At 34.3% G+C, this 20,544-nt stretch overlaps 1 protein-coding gene and 1 pseudogene across 1 annotated transcript; both read left to right on the forward strand.

Moving 5' to 3' along the window:
• The first annotated feature begins 11,141 nt into the window (after positions 1–11,141).
• Positions 11,142–13,026, forward strand: LOC103940127 (annotated as a pseudogene).
• Positions 13,027–19,068: 6,042 nt separating this feature from the next.
• On the forward strand, positions 19,069–20,544 carry LOC103952306 (zinc finger MYM-type protein 1-like). Its single transcript, XM_048579532.1, has one exon. The coding sequence runs from the start codon at positions 19,069–19,071 to the stop codon at positions 20,542–20,544; it is 1,476 nt and encodes a 491-aa protein (XP_048435489.1).

Genomic DNA, 20,544 nt, shown 5'->3' on the forward strand with positions numbered 1-20,544 from the left:
TCTCTTTCTCAAAGGCACACCTTCATCATTGATAACCTTTTTTTTATTACAGGCGGTTCAGCTAGATGATATGAGCAAGTCCAACTGTTTTAAGAGGGCAAGGGCCAAGGTTGTAAAAGACGTACGCTAGGCGCTGGTTGGTAGGTGAGCTAGGGCCTAACGTTTAGCCGGAGCCTAGGTGGATTTAAGTAAACTTATTATTTTATTGTATAAACAAGAGCCTATTTATATTTTCAAAAAAAAAAAAAAACACTTCTACTTTAAAAAACACATAATTGTATACATAAATTGCAAAATAAAATGACATATAAATTATAAAGAATTAGGACATATTTAAAACATGGGAAACAAACATTTAATGAGTGTTCATTCAAGTATTCAACAAGTTTCTTATATTTTATTGAAAAAATAAATGCAACATAAAAGTTATCGATTTTCTATCTAAGTGAGAGTCGTGACCTAAGTAGGTGCCTAAGCAGGTTTAGGTGGGCTAGGCAAATGCCTAAGCGGGTCTAGACGGGCTTGGAAAACATCCAAGCAGGTCTAGGCGCACTTTCTTAATTTTCAAATGCCTAGGGCGTAATTGGGCAGTGGCTAGCCGCCTAGCGCCTAGGCGGGAATTTTTAGAATAGTGGCAAGGGCAGTGAAATTGCCTTTACTCTATTCATTCTAAACAATAATTGTCTTTGTGCAAATCCTTTCATTTTTATTACAAGCAGTTCACCTTGTGATTCGTTGGATACAAATTTTCTCGATTTTTTTTTGTAATCAAAACGACGAGCATTTTGCAATGAATTTTGGATCACTTTTATGATTTTCTCCTATGCATAAGTCATCACAAAAAGTACCAATTGTGGATGATCACTTGTGACATTTTACGAAATAAAACCCTATGCTCTAAAACTATCGTGATATCCCAAAAACTGCCACGTGAAGTGAAATATATATATGTATAATATGAAATAATTCATATAAGATATGAGAAAAATCGAAAAATTATTCTAGAAATTTGTAAGGACTCATTATAGGGTGCTCGTCGTACTGATACCAAAAAACTCAAGAAAAATTGTATCCAACGAATCACATGGTGCCACATGGCACATATTGAATAAATACTATATAAAACGTAAAATTTGTATAAAAATCATAGAAAATGAAAAAAATATTCCGAAAATTTCCACTGACTCCTGGAACCATACTCATTGAGAAATAAGCATAAAACATCAATTATGAGTTGAAATCAGATAAGAGAAGTTCACAAATGTTACATTAGGTACTTGGTATTTGTAATTTTACATAATACACTTATACATGTTTCATGATTTGTTGCTTGATTTATCCTCCTTGGCCAATTACCATTTTCATGACACCGATTTGGTATATTAAACGTACCACGTCAAAGATATCCCATTCATAATCTCGTACTGATAGGATTAAAAATATACCACAAAGTAGCAAACACATGTGTTGGAAAATTTAATAATAATATTATTATATTAAATTTATTAATTGAATGAAAATTAGAAGTGGAGCCTTTTGGTAGAAAGATGTGTTTGCTCAAATGAAGAGTTGCAACTTTTGACTCTTCATGAATAGTCACATGCTTTCCAAAGAGGTATCTCACATTCTATAAATAGGAAAGCCCCCTATAATCACAATATAACTTGTATCCTTTATATAATCAAACATAGAGTGCACTAAATATTAGAGTCTCATTGAGTCCATATGAGAAAGTTTTCAACACAATCGTGGTTCATGAAGCCTTGTGATTTGAAGTGCTACTATTGCAAGGACGTGGTCGTTGTATTTTGGGAGACATGCGCCAATTAACCATGAGCACCATAGCGAGGCGTAAACTTGTCTTAAGGACAAAGTGTCCAACACTTGCCTCAACCGTATTTTCTAGGTTTGTCTAATCCATTATATCATGTTCATTTAACATTGATTACTCATGTGCATGCATTATTGTGATATATAATTGCATGAATTATTTCTTGATTTTCTATGTGATTTATTATTTCAATTAGACCCAATTTTTCCAACAAAATGTTCTATTGATTTTCCTTATTAACACTAAGATTTGTCAATTGTAGCATATGAAAATAAGGGTCTTCTCCGCAGAAGATTGTTTTATCAAACTACTTAAAATGTCACAAAAACTGGGTTGGTGTCCCTACTGACCAGCCCCCGAAGAATAATTATTAGACTGACTTACACTTGTCTAAATTCAATGAAGGTACACTCACACATATTTTCGAGATTTTTGGAGTTGATTTGCAATTTTAATTAAATCCAACAGAAACAGGACATAAACAAATTTTAAATAATAAAAATAGATTGTAGTTCACAAATTAAGAAAACGAGTTAGGAGAATTGCTATCCACCACCGGATAATCATGCAAACATATTATGTTTTATTCAAATTGCTTTTATATCCGAATGAAGATGCTCAGGTCAGTTCAATGTTAGAACATAACCTATTACTCTTTCTTAAATAGTATGTTAAGAGAATGACATTTTCAACTCAACTTAGGCCCTAGCATGCTATCTAGAATGACGTGTTCATAGAATTAACCAGTAGAAATTATTAATAACCAAAAAGAATTTGAGTCATCACAAGACATCGTAAGTACTAGCGTTGTCTTACTTATCCTAGAAATTGGTTCATATATGTTAATCGTAATTAACAAGTACTACTCTAGAACATATGTAGGTCCTCATTCAACAAGGGCAACACACACATATTCATAGCATTAGAATCCTAGATATGCTTACTAAGTATGGATCCATAGAAAACATATAAAGAATCCATCACTGACATAAGTAGTGAACCAATTTTCTGTTGGAAATTTTGAGTAGAAATTTCATTGTCCCACATTGGCCATTCTCAAAAGGATTCCTCACTTTATAAGGCTTTGTCCCTTATAGAAAGTGATTGGAGTGATAGGCCTTGGAGACTAAAATTGGGCTCACCTTTGGGGTTAGGCTTTGGGGTGTAATAATTAATTGATAATTAATATATAATTAATATTTCGGATTTAATTAATTATTTTTAATTAATTTCGAATACAATTAATTAATTAATTTTTTATTATTACCAACAGACTCATCCTTTCACACTTCATCTGAAAAGTTCAGAAAAAACGCACAGCAAAGCACCCCTCTGAAGAGATGTCTCTCAACAGTCACACCTCATTCTCATACCTGTTGCGAACAGGCATAATCCCATTATATATACATCCATCTGCATGACATTTAGAACATAGAAAATCAACATTCTTCTTTTACAATCATAAACATCCGTTCTGAGAGAACCACACAAAAATTCGCCAGAAGTCAATTTTTCTGGTGCTGGAATTCCTGACTTAGATCATTGAATCATGGTGAAGCAGACGTCTATAGAACTATAAGCACTGAGTAGGGACGAAATTTCTATTTCAAGGACATTGCGGTACGCAAGCCTCGATCTTCAATTTTTCTGTTTACATTGTTCATACTCTGTTCAATATTTATTAGTATATATAATTTTATCACAAATTGTTGACATATATCCAACAATCTTGAAACAGAAAATGGATCGATAATCTGTGATTGTGAATGGCGCTGTGCCAAAATACTCTAAAAAGCCTGAGAAGTTCAAAGGGCTAGACTTCAAGAGATGGCAACAGAAGATGTTATATTTCCTGACAACCATGAATCTCGCTCATGTTGTCAACGAAGAAGCTCCAAAGTCTAATGAGAATCATGACGAAAGAGACTGTCATGGCAATTGAAGCTTGGAATCATTCTGAGTTTTGTTGTAGGAATTATATTCTGAATAGTTTGGATGACAATCTCTACGACATTTATTCTCTGTGCAAGACAGCGAAGGAGTTGTGGGAATCCCTGGAGAAAAAGTATAAGATTGATGATGCCGATTCAAAGAAATTTGTTATCGGTAAGTTTCTCAAATATACAATGGTGGATTCAAAATCTGTTGTCTCTCAGGTCGAAGAAATCCAGAAATTGATCTATGAACTGCACTCCGAGGGATGCGAGATCAATGAGCATTTCCAAGTTGGGGTGATAATCAAAAAGTTGCCAACTTCTTGGAATGACTTCAAAATTTATCTTAAGCACAAGCGTCATGAGATGAATATGGAGGATTTTATTCTGAGGCTACGAATGGAAGAAGACCACAGAAAGGTAGACCGTTATGGAAGGTTTGCTGCCATTGAAGCCAATGCAAATTATGTTGAGGGAGAAAACTCTAAGGCCAAGCTGAAGAAGATTAAGGCTCCGAAAACCAAGCAGTTTGTACAATTTGCCCTTGCTCCAAAAGGCAAGAATCTGAAGAAGATGAAGGGCGCATGCTATGTGTGTGGCAAATTTGGTCACAAGGCACAAGATTGTTATCATCGCAAGGATGGAAATCATGCCAACGGAAACAACAACCATGCTAACATGGCAACCACCAATGAAGAATTGGCTGCTGTTGTGTCTGAGGTCAACATGGTCTCAAATGGGAGTGAATGGTTGATGGATACTGGTGCTACCAAACACATCTGCGCTGATCTGTTCATTGAATACCATCCTACTACCCATGGAGAAAAGCTGTATATGGGCAATTCTGCCTTATCTGCGGTGGAGGGCAATGGCAAAGTGATACTCAAATTCACATATGGAAAGAGTCTCACCTTGCTGAATGTGTTGCATGTTCCTTAAATGAGGAGGAACTTGGTTTCTGGACCTATTCTGATTGCTAAGGGCTTTAAACTTGTAATGAAATCCAACAAATTTGTACTTACCAAGGGTGGGATGTTTGTTGGAAAGGGTTATGTGGCTGATGGCCTTGTGAAACTCAATGTAATTGTCATTGATGATGCTAATAAAATAAATGCTTCTACTTATATTGTTGAGTCTTCTAATATTTGGCATGCTAGATTAGGACATGTTAATTTTCGTTCCATGCAAAGAATGGTTAAATTAGAATTGTTACCTAAATTCGAAATTGATTTTACTCATAAGTGTGAAACATGTACTGAATCGAAATTTGCTAGGCAACGAGAAAGTCAATTTTGGAAAGATCAAATGACTTACTTGGATTAATTCATAGTGATCTTTGTGACTTTAAATCCACACCAACTTGTGGAGGAAATAATTATTATGTCACTTTTATTGATGATTGCAGTAAGTATTGCTATGTTTATTTGATTCATAGCAAGGACGAAGCTTTGAATATGTTTAAGACATATAAAGCCGAAGTTGAAAATCAACTTGAGAGAAAAATCAAAGCATTTAGATCTGATAGAGGAGGAGAGTATGAGTTTACTGCCTTCTCAGATTTTTGTGCACAACATGGAATTATACATCAAACAACGGCTCCATACACACCACAACAAAATGGTGTTGCCGAAAGAAAAAATAGAACATTCAAAGATATGATTAATTCCATGTTAAATAGTTCAGGGCTTCCACACAGTTTGTGGGGTGAAGTTTTACTTACTGCAAATACCATATTGAATAAAGTTCCTCTAAAGAAGATTGATGAGTCACCTTATGAACTATGGAAAGGACATAAACCCACTTATAAAACCTTCAAAGTGTGGGGTTCCTTAGCAAAGATGCAAGTTCCGTTACCAAAAAGAACGAAACTAGGACCTAAAACTATTGATTGCATATTCATTGGATATGCAAATAATAGTGCTGCTTATAGGTTCCTTGTTGTAAAATCATTGATTTCTGACATACATGTTAACACTATATTAGAATCAGCGGATGCAGAATTCTTTGAGGATATATTTCCTTACAAAGAAAAGGAATCTGGTTCTAATACAAAGAAGGTTCATGATTATAGTCATGATGAAGCCTCTTTTTCTGGTGCTTAAGATGTGGAACCTAGAACTTTTAAAGAAGCAATGACCTTTTTCGAGGCTCCTTTATGGAAGGAAGCAATTAAAAGTGAAATGGAATCCATTATGGAAAATAACACATGGGAATTGGTTGATTTACCTCCTGGTAGTAAACCAATTGGTCATAAATGGATTTTCAAGAAGAAACTTAAGGCGGATGGAACCATTGATAAATTCAAGGCACATTTAGTAGCCAAAGGTTATCGCCAAAATGTAGGGTTGGATTATTTCGACACCTATTCTCCAGTTTCTCGCATAACGTCAATTAGGACGTTAATAGCGATTGCGGCTGTATACAACTTTGATATACATCAAATGGATATAAAAACAACTTTTTTAAATGGAGAACTAGATGAAGAAATATACATGGAACAACTTGAAGGGTTCATGCTTAAAGGACAAGAAAGCAAAGTGTGCAAATTAGTTAAGTCATTATATGGACTTAAACAAGCACCAAAACAATGGCACGAGAAATTTGATCATACTTTGTTGACACATGGGTTCAAAATAAATGAATCTGATAAAAGTGTCTACATTAAGAGTAATGATAAAACTTGCGTTATTGTTTACTTGGATGTGGATGATATGCTCATAATGGGAAATGATAAAGATGTAATAAACAAAACAAAGAAAATGTTGAATTCAAATTTTGACATGAATGACTTAGGTCAAGCCGACGTCATTTTAGGAATTCAAATTAAGAGAAATAGTGAAGGGTATGTCCTTATACAATCCCATTATGCAGAAAAAATATTACAAAGGTTTGGACAATTTGATTGCAAACCTGCTACAACTCCTTTTGATGCCGGATGCAAGTTGGAGAAAAATAAAGGCAATGCCATATCTCAACTTGAATATTCCCAAGTAATTGGAAGTCTAATGTACTTGATGAATTCAACTAGGCCAGACTTAGCTTATGCAATAAGTAGGCTTAGTAGATATACAAGTAATCTGGCACAAGAGCATTGGGATGCTTTAGTAAGAGTGTTAAGATATTTGAAAAATACACTTAACTATGGATTACAGTACACAAAGTATCCACCTGTTGTAGAAGGTTTCAGTGATGCCAATTGGATTTCTGACACTACAGAATCCAAATCGACAAGTGGATATGTTTTTAGCTTGGGTGGTGCAGCATTATCTTGAAAATCCTCTAAACAGAAACGTATAGCTCGGTCCACCATGGAGTCAGAGTTTATAGCTTTAGACTTGGCTGGAGATGAAGTCAAGTGGCTCAAACATTTTTTGGAGGATATTCCAGTATGGCCAAAGCCTGTGACTGCTATATGTATACATTGTGACAGTATGGTTGCGCAATCAAGGGCCAAAAGTCATGTATACAATGGCAAGTCCCGATACATTAGACGTCGGCATAATACTCTTAAGAAGTTGCTCTCCAATGGAATAATTGATTATGTAAAGTCAAAAGAAAATATAGCTGATCCTTTGACAAAAGGCCTACCAAGAGAGCAAATATTATTTATATCGTGGGGAATGGGTCTCAAGCCAATTCAATGAATCGAACTGGGTGGAAACCTAACCTAGCTGATTGGAGATCCCATGGTATAGGTTCAATAGGCAAACTGGTTGAGTTTGATTCAAAAGTTGAACACATAACTTACCCATTCTTATAATAAAATGTGTGTTGTCGGTTGAGTTTGAGGGGTTATGTTTTATACATTTAATGACATTAATATCTTGTTATCAAGAGGAATATGGCAGACTATTCTTAATTAATGTCACCTATATAGGAGTAAATGGGGCCACATTTATGAGAATTGAAATGGCTAAATTCTCTAAAGCTCCTATGAAATCTGAGATCTGTTCAGGGCCAAAATGAACACAACTGTATGAATTGACGTGTGGCAGACATGATATGCGTGTAGCATATTGTCTCGGTTTACTACTGCGGTGACCAGTTCAAGATCTTCCACATCCACTGCATCACCAAGTAAACCCGATATGTTTTCACTAGGGTAAGTTCAAGTCCAAAGGACACTTCACTCGATGCATATCATGTCTATTCTCTCTTAGTTTTAGGCAACCTAGTCATACATTTGCATTCAAATGTGGGGTAGTTGTTGAAGTTTGAATGAAATTTCAACTCAAATGTGGGGTATTGTTGGAAATTTTGAGTAGAAATTTCATTGTCCTACATTGGCCATTCTCAAAAGGATTCCTCACTTTTTAAGGCTTTGTTCCCTATAGAAAGTGATTGGAGTGATAGACCTTGGAGACTAAAATTGGGCTCACCCTTGGGGTTGGGCTTTGAGGTGTAATAATTAATTGATAATTAATATATAATTAATTATGATTAATAAATAATTAATTATCAAAAGATGGGCCTTGGGGCTCTTGGGCTAAGACTCTAATAATTAAATTATTTAATTAATTAATTTTAATTAATTAATTATTTTTTTTATTATTACCAACAGACTCATCCTTTCAGACTTCGTTTGAAGAGTTCAGAAAAAACGCAGAGCAAAGCACCCCTCTGAAGAGATGTCTCCCAACAGTCACAACTCATTCTCATACCTGTTACAAACAGGCATAATCCCATTATATATACATCCATCTGCATGGCATTTAGAACACAGAAAATAAACATTCTTCTTCTACAATCATAAACATCCTTTTTGAGAGAACCACACAAAAATTCACCATAAGTCAATTTTTCCGGTGCTGGAATTCTTGACTTAGATCGTTGAATCCTGGTGAAGCAGACGTCCGTAGAACTACAAGCACCGAATAGGGACGAAATTTCTGTTTCAAGGACATTGTGGTACGCAAGCTTCGATCTTTAATTTTTCTATTTACATTGTTCATACTCTGTTCAATATTTATTAGCATATATAATTTTATCACAGATTGTTGACATATATCCAACATTTTCATCCATTCATAAAAGAAATTGAAACAAAATGTCATAACAAACTTGCAATCATATTTTGGGGCTTCAAAACAACCCCTAACTTTTAAAAATTTAGCTACACATAATCCTTAAATTAAAACAAAAAAAAAAAAAAAAAAGACATGAGTTGAGAAGATAAAACTAAAAGAAGAGAATGCCAAGATTTCCTCATTCCTCATCTATTCCTTCTTGTCAGCTCCCTTTTTGTTTCTCATTTTATTGTTGTTCCATTTTTTCTATAATGATGTTGCTCAAGACAAATATGTAAGTCATTCATGGGCCACTCATTTTTGTCATTTCAAATGCACTCGAGATTAAAATTTTACAATTGAAAAGATACAACTTAAGAAACACAGTATAAGTCAACATGCAAAATTAACACAATACTAGTTTGTCCCAACAATATACCAATATAACATTGCTTCTGTTACTTGTTGAGAAAAACATTGTGTGTGCCTAGTCCAATTTAATCCATAGTCAAATAGAAACTACAAATCATGTTTACATACATGTTTTGCATGGTGATTTGCTTCTGCATCAGATAAGGATAACATACAAGTAGTCAAGTTGTGTTGTGTTTTCTAAAGCATATTATAGTTGAAATGTTTGGAATGAAAGAATATGGATCATTTCTATTTAATTATGAAAGGATAACATGAAGAAAAGGAAGGATGAAATGAGGGAAAAGCTGATCTAAGAAACACCTGAAGGTACACCATCAGATTCCATACATGTGCCATTAGATGATGAGTTTGGAATCATGGCTGAAAACCTTGGGAGGAAAGGAAAATTAGTTAATGTTGTAGGTGTTTTTCCTCGTATGGATACCTCTGGTTACATTGCTTCAATAGCTTCAAGTTCCAAGTTAACTGATATGACATCTTAGATCAAGCTTTTGTCAGATGGTTTCCTCAAATTGAAACAAGAGAATGAACAATTGAGAGCTCAATTGGATTTATGTAATGATGATGAAAATCTAATCATAAAAATCAAGGCTTTTTATGCTGCAAGTCATGAGAAGACCAACAACTCTACACAATTTGACGATGATATTTCAGAGGGTGAAAATACTTATCCTGAGCTGGAAGAACATGATTTGGAAGAAGATTGATGTCTGTAAGTCTTTTGTGGTTAGTTTCAAGTATGCACTTGGTGCACCCCTTTTGATAGCATATGGAGCACCTCTTTTGTTAGCACCTAAATGTGCCTTGGACTTGTCTTTTGTTAGTACCCAAGCTATCTATATCTAGGTGTTATTACTCTTTATTATTATGGCTTAAGCTTCTCTTTTGTTGGTACCTCAAGCTGTCATTTGTTAGGCACCTCAAGTTGTTTTGAACTTCTCTTTTGAGATAGGTCACCATGACTTTATTTTTTTGGATGTATATTTGGTGAATGTATTCAACTTATGTGCTTTAATTTTTGATTAATGAAAAAGTGAAGTATTACCTTATAATTGTTATGAACTGCAATTCTAGATTACTAAACAAGAACAATAATTAATTTGTTGTTATTATTTCTAAATAGGTATTTGATTTAGGTGCAGTTTGGGATTGAAGTGATTAAAAAAAAAGCTACTATGAAAAAAAGCTATGAGAATTTTTGGTGTTTGGTAAACTTTGAAAAACAGCTTTGTTTCAAAGTTTGGGGTGAAAAAAAGCCCAAAACCTAAAGCTGAGAAGAAGCTGCAAATAGCAGCTTCCAAAAACAGCTTATTTTCAAAACACACGGGTGAACAGTGTTTGTTTAATGAAATATTGAATAACCCAAAACTGCCCTCCTTTCCCTTCGCCTACGCTCTCACCTTTCAGAGCTCTCGCACATCAACCCGAACTAGGAGAAAACCACTTTCTTGTTCGCTCGTTCTCTCGTTCCAAACACTAGCGATCTCTCTCGTTCTCTCGTTCTCCAGGTTTCTCCAGGTAAGCTTCTCTTGTAAAAATTTGTTATTTATTTGTTTGGATTTTTCAAATTGGGGATGGGGAGGAATGGGAACTTCAGTTCAGGTGACGCCGCTGTGCGGCGTATATAACGAGAATCCGCTGTCGTATTTGGTCTCAATCGACGGCTTCAACTTCCTCATCGACTGCGGCTGGAACGACCACTTCGACCTCTCCTTCCTTCAACCCCTCTCCACATTCAATTCACATTCAATTCACAAATCACAATTGATGCTAATTTAAAGTTTGTATGTATTTTTTATTCATACAATCGATATTGGGGAAGGGGGGACTCGAACTCGGAAGCGACGGGTGTAAGGGTGAATGCTCTTGATAAACGGAGCTACAAGCCGCTTTCAAAGATTGGATGTATTTGGATTTTTATTTTTGTTTTAATTTTTGTTTAATTTTGCAGCAAGTATCGGACTTTGAGCTTTTTACACTAGATGACATTGATTCTGCATTCCAAAATGTCACCAGATTAACCTATGCACAAAATCACCATCTTTCTGGTATGCCCATAAACCCTAATTATTAGTATACATTGTTCATAATTAATATATAAGTATTGGTGGAGTGGATATGATTGTATTAATGTATATAGTTTGTAGGCAAAGGAGAGGGCACTGTGATTTCTTCCCATGTGTCTGGACATCTTTTGGGTGGTACCGTCTGGAAGATAACAAAGGATGGAGAGGATGTTATATATGCCGTGGACTTCAACCATCGAAAAGAGAAGTAATTTTCGCTCTTTTTTTTTCAACTGCCAGTGGAAATTTGGTTAGTTGTATGTGTAGATGATGTTTTGGAATAGAGATTGATGATTTTGAGCTGCTTACTGCTGTGATTTTCATCAGGCATTTGAATGGAATTAATCAATCAGCCTTCGTACGCCCTGCTGTTCTGATAACAGATGCCTACAATGCTTTGAACAATCAGCCTTATAGACGCCAAAAGGACAAGGAATTTACAGGTCTCTTAACTACTCTTACGAACCAGGAATTAAAGTTTTTTCTTCTCTTCATTATTTCTGTTTTTCCTGTTGCAGAACATGTATGGAACAAACAACTATCTATATGAGGTTCTTTTATTCTTTAACTGTTAGTTTCTGGTTATTATTTCAGATACTATAAAGAAGACTCTGCGATCTGATGGGAATGTGCTATTACCTGTTGATACTGCCGGGCGGGTTATGGAACTTGTCCAGATATTGGAATCAGTAGGGGAGATGAGTGCTGTTTTCTATCCTTATTACAGCAACAGAACAGTTTTCTCTTGTCATGTATGTTGCATTTATTAATTTTGGTTCTTCCCATCAATTGCAGTGTTGGACAGAGGAAAATTTGAACTATCCCATCTTCTTCCTAACATACGTTGCATCAAGCACAATCGATTACGTAAAAAGTTTCCTTGAGTGGATGAGTGATGCTATAGCAAAGTCCTTTGAGAAGACACGTGAGAATGTTTTTAATTTGAAGTAAGTGGTCTTTTTTATATATGTTCACTCTTGACTATTTGAAATTTTGATTCACTAAGTGGAATATTATTGTTTCTGAACAATTTACCATGTATGTTTGCGAACATTTGCAGGCAAATCAGACTTTTAGTTAACAAGAGTGAACTTGACAATGCTCCTGATGGTCCCAAGGTTTGCCATATAGGCATATATATACATTAGTATTTTATCTCTAGTTTGCCTACCCATTTGAATGACTATGACACATTCTTCCAATACAGGTTGTTTTAGCATCCATGGCCAGTTTAGAAGCTGGTTTCTCTCATGATATATTTGTTGAATGGGCAAATGATGCCAAGAATCTTGTGCTTTTTACGAACGAGCCCAGGTATCCTATCTGGACATAACTATCATTTTCAGGCGTTAAATGTTATGATTAGCATTCTAGATTCTTTGTTTCTTTTTTCTTTTTTTGCATTAATAGGCACCATATGTTGACACCTTCAGCTGTATATGTAGTTTGGAAGTTTAGCTCGCATGCTTCAGGCAGATCCGCCTCCAAAAGCTGTTAAGGTTACCATATCCAAAAGGGTCCCTTTGGTTGGGGATGAACTAATTGCTTATGAAGAAGAGCAGAACAAAATCAGAAAGGAAGAAGCTCTAAAGGCTAGTTTGATAAAAGAGGAGGAATCAAAAGCTTTTCATGGGGCTGATGTCAACACGAGTGATCCAATGATCATTGATGCTAGCAATACACATCCTTTGCCGGATGGTAGGTTTGAAGACAATTTCTGTTTCCTGCCAATCTTTTGAACGATGCTTGTAAGCATCTGAGAAACTTTCTTTAAATGGACATGTTCTGTTTGGAATGAGCGTCAAAGCATTTACTCATTCCTTTGACCTTTGTAATTTGAAGCTTTCAGCGTAAGTGATATGCCTAATTACCCGTTCAATAAGCAAGTGAAGATTGTCATTACTACAATGGCTCTTCATAACTACATACGGAGGTATTCTGAACGTGATCGTCATTTTGATGATCCCAGGGACTTTTGCGAAGAAAGCGAAAGTAGTGATGATGATGATGATGAATATCAAAATTATTAAGTTGAAGGATCACATGAGATAGAGGCATTAAGAAATAGAATAGCGACAAGTTTGATGAATGCATCTAATTAGACTACTTTCAAGTACATTAACAATATTGTACTAATGAATCCTAGCTATTCACTCTAAAATATTTTTATTAAAGTAGTTTGTCATACTAATTAATATTTAAGATAAAGTTTATAAATATTTTTCTTCTAAAAATAAAATATATTTAGTAATTCACTTTTATTTGTTAAGAAAATTAAATTAATAGCACATCTAGTATTATACCCTTTTTGGTCATTTCACACAGTCACAGCTGTTTTACAAAAAAGTTTACCAAACACTATCATACTGCTTTTTTTTTCCAAAAGCACTTTTACAAAAAAGTTTACCAAACACTTTGCTGCTTTATTTCACAGCCGCTTATTCTCACAGCACAGCTGCTTATTCTCACAACAGCTTTTTTTCAAAGCACAGCAATACCAAACCAGCCCTTAAACATATGTGATGTAAGTTGCGCCACATGTCAAAGGAATGTGTGACCTTTTTAGCGTCACTTAGTGTAAACTATATCATCTGGTATCATATTAGGTGACTACAAAATCATCACTTATAAACCTAATACGAGACGAAAAAATAGGTCACAAAATTTCTGTATTTGTGATGTATAATTCGTCGCACATATTGTTATTAAGTGACGTATAATTTGTCACACATATTGTTATTAAGTGACGAAAATTTCATCACATATATTGAAAAACATATGGCGAAAATAAAATTTGTCACATGGACTATAGGTGACGCAATTGGTGATGCTAGAATTTCATCACATATAGTCAAATGTGATGAATGTTTATCGCCACCTAAGCCATATTTTCTGGTAGTGAATGTCATCAAGAGTATTGTGTTAGAGAAAGATCGTATTGCATTTGTAATGAGACAAAACTTTTCAACGGTTATAAACGAAAAATCACGATTTAACGGTTATTTTAACTCTGATTTTGATGATTTTGTACAGCTACACTCCTTGACCTTATATGAATACAATGAATGAATTCGATCTTCAATTTAAAATATTTACACTATTGGATACTACAAATCTTATGTTATACTTAATGAAAGTATAAATAAACTCTTAAGTATTAGTTAATGTATCATTTTGATGGGATACGCATCCTATGAAACTAATTTCAATGATCCAACCGTCAAACTTGTTTATACATGTTTCGAGATCGCATACACCAAAAATTGCAAAAAGCAAACATTCAGAGATCAAGTAACGAGACAAAACTTTTCGACGGTTATAAATGAAAAATCACGATTTAACGGTTATTTTAACTTTGATTTTGATGATTTTTTACAGCTACACTCCTTGATCTTATATAAATACAATGATTAAATTCGATCTTCAATTTAAAATATTTACACTAGTGGATACCACAAAATCTTATGTTATACTTGATGAAAGTATAAATAAACTCTTAAGTGTTAGTGAATCTATCGTTTTGATGGGATATGCATCTTAGAAACTAATTTCAATGATCCAACCGTCAAACTTGTTTATATATGCTTCAAGATCGCATACGCCAAAAATTGCAAAAAACAAACATTCAGAGATCAAGTAATAAGACAAAACTTTTCGACGGTTATAAACGAAAAATCACGATTTAACGGTTATTTTAACTCCGATTTTGATGATTTTTTACAGCTACACTCCTTGACCCTAAAAAAATACAATGAATGAATTCGATCTTCTATTTAAAATATTTACACTAGTGGATACCACAAAATCTTATGTTATACTTGATGAAAGTATAAATAAACTCTTAAGTGTTAGTGAATTTATCGTTTTGATGTGATACACATCCTACGAAACTAATTTCAACGATCCAACCGTCAAACTTGTTTATATATGCTTTGAGATCGCATACGCCAAAAATTGCAAAAAACAAACATTCAAAGATCAAGTAATGAGACAAAACTTTTCGACGGTTATAAACGAAAAATCACGATTTAACGGTTATCATAACTCTGATTTTGATGATTTTTTACAGCTACACTCCTTGACCCTAAATGAATACAATGAATGAATTCGATCTTCAATTTAAAATATTTACACTAGTGGATACCACAAAATCTTATGTTATACTTGATGAAAGTATAAATAAACTCTTAAGTGTTAGTGAATCTATCGTTTTGATGGGATACGCATCCTACGAAACTAATTTCAATAATCCAACCATCAAACTTGTTTATATATGCTTCAAGATCGCATACGCCAAAAATGGCAAAAAAAAAAAACATTCAGAGATCAAGTAATAAGACAAACCTTTTCGGCGGTTATACATGAAAAATCACGATTTAACGGTTATTTTAACTCCGATTTTAATGTTTTTTTGCAGCTACACTCCTTGACCCTAAACAAATACAATGAATGAATTCGATCTTCAATTTAAAATATTTACACTAGTGGATACCACAAAATCTTATGTTATACTTGATGAAAGTATAAATAAACTCTTAAGTGTTAGTGAATTTATCGTTTTGATGTGATACGCATTCTACGAAACTAATTTCAACGATCCAACCGTCAAACTTGTTTATATATGCTTTGAGATCGCATACGCCAAAAATTGCAAAAAACAAACATTCAGAGATCAAGTAATGAGACAAAACTTTTCGATGGTTATAAACGAAAAATCACGATTTAACGGTTATTGTAACTCCGATTTTGATGATTTTTTACAGCTACACTCCTTGACCCTAAATGAATACAATGAATGAATTCGATCTTCAATTTAAAATATTTACATTAGTGGATACCACAAAATCTTATGTTATACTTGATGAAAGTATAAATAAACTTTTTAGTGTTAGTGAATCTATCGTTTTGATGGGATACGCATCCTATGAAACTAATTTCAACGATCCAACTGTCAAACTTGTTTATATATGCTTCGAGATCGCATACGCCAAAAATTGCAAAAAAACAAACATTCAAAGATCAAGTAATGAGACAAAACTTTTCGACGGTTATAAACGAAAAATTATGATTTAACGGTTATTTTAACTCCGATTTTGATGATTTTTTACAGCTATACTCATTGACCTTATATGAATACAATGAATGAATTCGATCTTCAATTTAAAATATTTACACTAGTAGATACCATAAAATCTTATGTTATACTTGATGAAAGTATAAATAAGTGTAGATTTTTAAAACCCTCCAAATCTCATGAACAATGTTATTTATTTGAGTGAAAAATTAATAATAATAAGTGTGAAAAATGTAATCACTCATAATGAAAAGCTTTACAACTTTCATTAAGGGGTCAACTCTGAAATTTAGTATGTATATACTAATTTAATATTATGTTTTACATTTTTTTGGGTCAAATTATGTTTTTCTTTTCATTTTTATTGATTTAAAATATAATTTTCTTAACGGGTAACGGGTCGGGTCATAGTACCTAATAATATTAACGGGTTGATTTCGGATCGGGTCATATTACCCGTTTACTTTAACAGGTATTACACGACACGACCCATTAAGCTATCGGGTATGACACGAAAACGACATGAACACGAGAAACACGACACGAATGCCAGGTCTAATATCAATGTACAAAGAGTCAAGAGTTAGAAAACTCTAGGGCCTCACTCCGAAGGCTAACCTAGGCCCCAAAATCTCAGGTTTGGTTCTCCAGCATTAATTGTGTGTTACGTGTGGTGTGTAGAATGTAACATTTGTTTTTTTTTTTGTCTTAATCATTAAATAAAATTATTAAAATACTTTTGATTAAATTTTAAAATTTTGAAACACTTTTTATTAGTTTTTCATAATTTCTATTTACATCACTTAAAATAATAAAGATAAGAAATTCATTTGGTGGCCATCAACTAATAATAGTTTTACCCTAAAAATGCTTCACAGTTAAATGGAAAAAGAAAAACTAAACAATTATCATTGGAAACCTCCTCGTAATGATTATATTGAGATTATGGCAAACTAATATGGCTGATTCTTTTCCTATACAATCCTCAATAGTTTTGCTGGTATAAAATGCCTTTACCCTTTGGGGTGTGAGATACCTCAGGCTTCGGCCAAAGAACAAATATGGTAATAGACAAAAAGTCCCAAGCAAAAAAATATAATAACGAGGATGAATAAAGGAATGCCAAATAATGGAAGCCCGACCCTTAGTAGGACAATGATGTCGCAAGAATTCGTAATTTGTGAAAAAAAAATGATAATTGGCATGATGCCACGTGCGCTTCGAAATAAGCAAACGAAGCTCATTCTCTATTTTTTTTGTTCAGAGAAAGAACTATATTAAAGAGAAAAGCCCATAGGGCGACTCTATTAAGGGACCAGGGTGGTCCCGGGACCACCTGAAGCTCGGAAAAATGGCTGTGAGGATCTTTAAGGACCACCCATGTTAGTGATGCTGAGCAAGTGATACTGCACAATGATTTGGCCAAAATAACGTCGTTTTGAGCCAAGTCATTAAAAAAATTAAAACCTTACTCATGTGAGAACCCTCACACGATAAAGCACTCAGCTCCTTCACACGATAGAGCAATCAGAACATTCACTTTACCAATAATACCTAATCCTCTGCTGCTCGGCCCATTCTTGTTTCTTACGACATCGATCAACTCTCTGCTGCACTCTAGTTTCTATTCATCGTTGCATCGACGGGCGGGGCGACGATATCTCTAGTGAAAATCTGTAACCCTTTTGCATTTTTTCTCTGTGTAAAGCTTTGGTCTGGAGGCTAACCGCTGGTCCTCTTCTTCTTGGTCGAAGAGGTTTGTACTCTCTTTGACTCTATCCATTAAATAATTTTGCCATCCACTATTTGATATTAAATTATTTATGGTGTTAGATATTTAAATAATTTTACCATCCACTATCTGATATTAATTTATTTGTGGTGTTAGATATTTTGTTTAAGAAGTATTTTTATTTTTAATGTTTGGTGGTGAATTTGGTGATGAATTAAACTTTTAATGTTTCTTTGAAGTGATGGCAGTCTATTTGTGGCATGCTTGTCTTTGGCATTCATAATATTAGAATCCCACGGGCACGGACCTAATTATAAATTTATAATTGAATCTGATTTCTTGTTTTTCATATAATATTTTGTTAGTTTCATCAATTGATTTAGATTTTTTTTATTAATTGATATGTGTAGAAATTAGAAGTATGGAACGATATTACAAGCGAAAATGATCATCGATTAGTTCGGACAATCATATTCCAAATAGTTCATCTCCAAACTTTGATAGTTCCAATCCTATTCTGAACAGTTCCCCTATAATTCCAAGTAGTTCTAATCCAATTGGAGGTAATTCCACTCTACAACAAAATGAGTTAAAAGTTGAATTGGATAATCTTGAGAGAGACCCCGGAAAGAGAATTCCAATGAAGGATTATCCTCTAGATATTCGAGATGATGTCCGAAGAGCATATATATTGATGGGGCCTTTTAGAGCAAAAGATCATGATTTTCCATTCACTTTGCATTCGAATAAAAAGCGATGGTTCGTTGATAATTGGTTGAAGGAATTTCATTGGTTGGAATATAGTATATCTAAAGATGCTGCATTTTGCTTTTATTGCTATCTATTCAAAGTCAACTTTGAACAATCAAACAGTGACATCTTTACTGAGATAGGCTTTCAAAATTGGAAGCATGCAAGAACCTGTTTTGAAAAACATGTGGGAATTGTTGGTAGCTTTCACAATAAAGCTGTTGAAGTTGTTGTAATCTAATGAATCAAAAGACACATATTGAAACAGTTGTGGTCAAACAGTCAGAAGAAGCTCGGATAGCTTATCGCACTTGCTTGAATGCGTCAATTGATTGCACTAAGTTTTTGTTGCGACAAGGTCTTTCATTTCGTGGTCATGATGAAAGTGACACTTCAAACAATAGAGGTAACCATTTGGAGCTCATGCAATTCCTTGCGGATCATGATGAGAAAATAAAGGCCCTTGTGTTAGATAAAGCTCTGGGAAATCTCAAGCTAATAGCTCATTCAATTCAAAAAGATCTTGTTCATTCATGTTCCGTTAAAACCATTAAAACTATCATAAGTGATATGAAGAATGCTAGGTTCTTTTCTCTATTGGTTTATGAGGCACGTGATGTTTCTATAAAGGAGCAAATGACGGTGGTTTTGCGTTATGTGGACAAAAATGGGAAAGTCATTGAAAGGTTTGTAGGAGTTCAACATGTTCTTGACACCACTTCAAACACATTAAAGGAGTCTATTGATGCCTTCATTCATTTCAATGAGTTGTGCTTCTCCAATTTACGAGGGCAAGGTTACGATGGTGCTAGTAATATGAAATGTGAGTTCAATGGACTCAAGACAAAGATTTTGAATGATCAACCTTGTGCATTCTATGTTCATTGCTTTGCTCATCAACTCCAATTAGCTCTTGTTGCCGTAGCAAAGGATAATGTTGATGTTAACACATTCTTCCTATTGGCTAATAATGTGGTAAATAATATTGGAGCTTCATGTAAGTGTCGTGATGCACTTAGAGAGATGCAACAAAAAGAACTTATGAAAGCTCTTGAAAATGATTCTCTTATGACGGGACGAGGCTTAAATCAAGAAACTAGTCTCAAATGTGCCGGAGCTACAAGATGGAATTCACATTATGGTACTTTGATTAGTTTGATTACTATGTTCTCATCCATGGTCAATGTGCTTGAAATGATTGTTGATGATAATACCAATGATAGTGTGGCCGAAGCAAATAAGTTATTGAAAGACATACAATCTTTTGAGTTTGTGTTTTTCCTATTTTTGATGAAATCTATATTGGGAATCACAAATGATTTATCACAAGCATTACAAAAGGATGATCAAGAGATTGGGAATGCAATGGCTTTAGTCAACACATGTAAAGAACAACTATTCTACATGAGTAATGATGAGGGGTTTGGCCTTTTGGTTGACAAAGTATTGCCATTTTGTGTCCAACATCATATTGAGGTTATTAACATGGATGAGACATATGTAGCTCATGGGAGATCGCACCGTAATACCCACAAAAAGACCAACCGTCGTTGTTACAAAGTGGAGCTCTTTTTTGTTGTCATTGATTCCCAGCTTATTGTGTTAAATGATCGCTTCAATGAAACAAGTACCGAATTGCTCATTTGTTTGGCTAGTTTGAGTCCAAATGATTCTTTTGCAGTTTTTGACAAAGAAAAGCTACTTTGCCTTACTTAA

Source organism: the organism of the source record quoted next, unplaced genomic scaffold (genome assembly GCF_019419815.1).
Source record: "Pyrus x bretschneideri cultivar Hongxiangsu unplaced genomic scaffold, Pyrus_bretschneideri_v1 Contig14, whole genome shotgun sequence".
Taxonomy (NCBI): domain Eukaryota; kingdom Viridiplantae; phylum Streptophyta; class Magnoliopsida; order Rosales; family Rosaceae; genus Pyrus; species Pyrus x bretschneideri.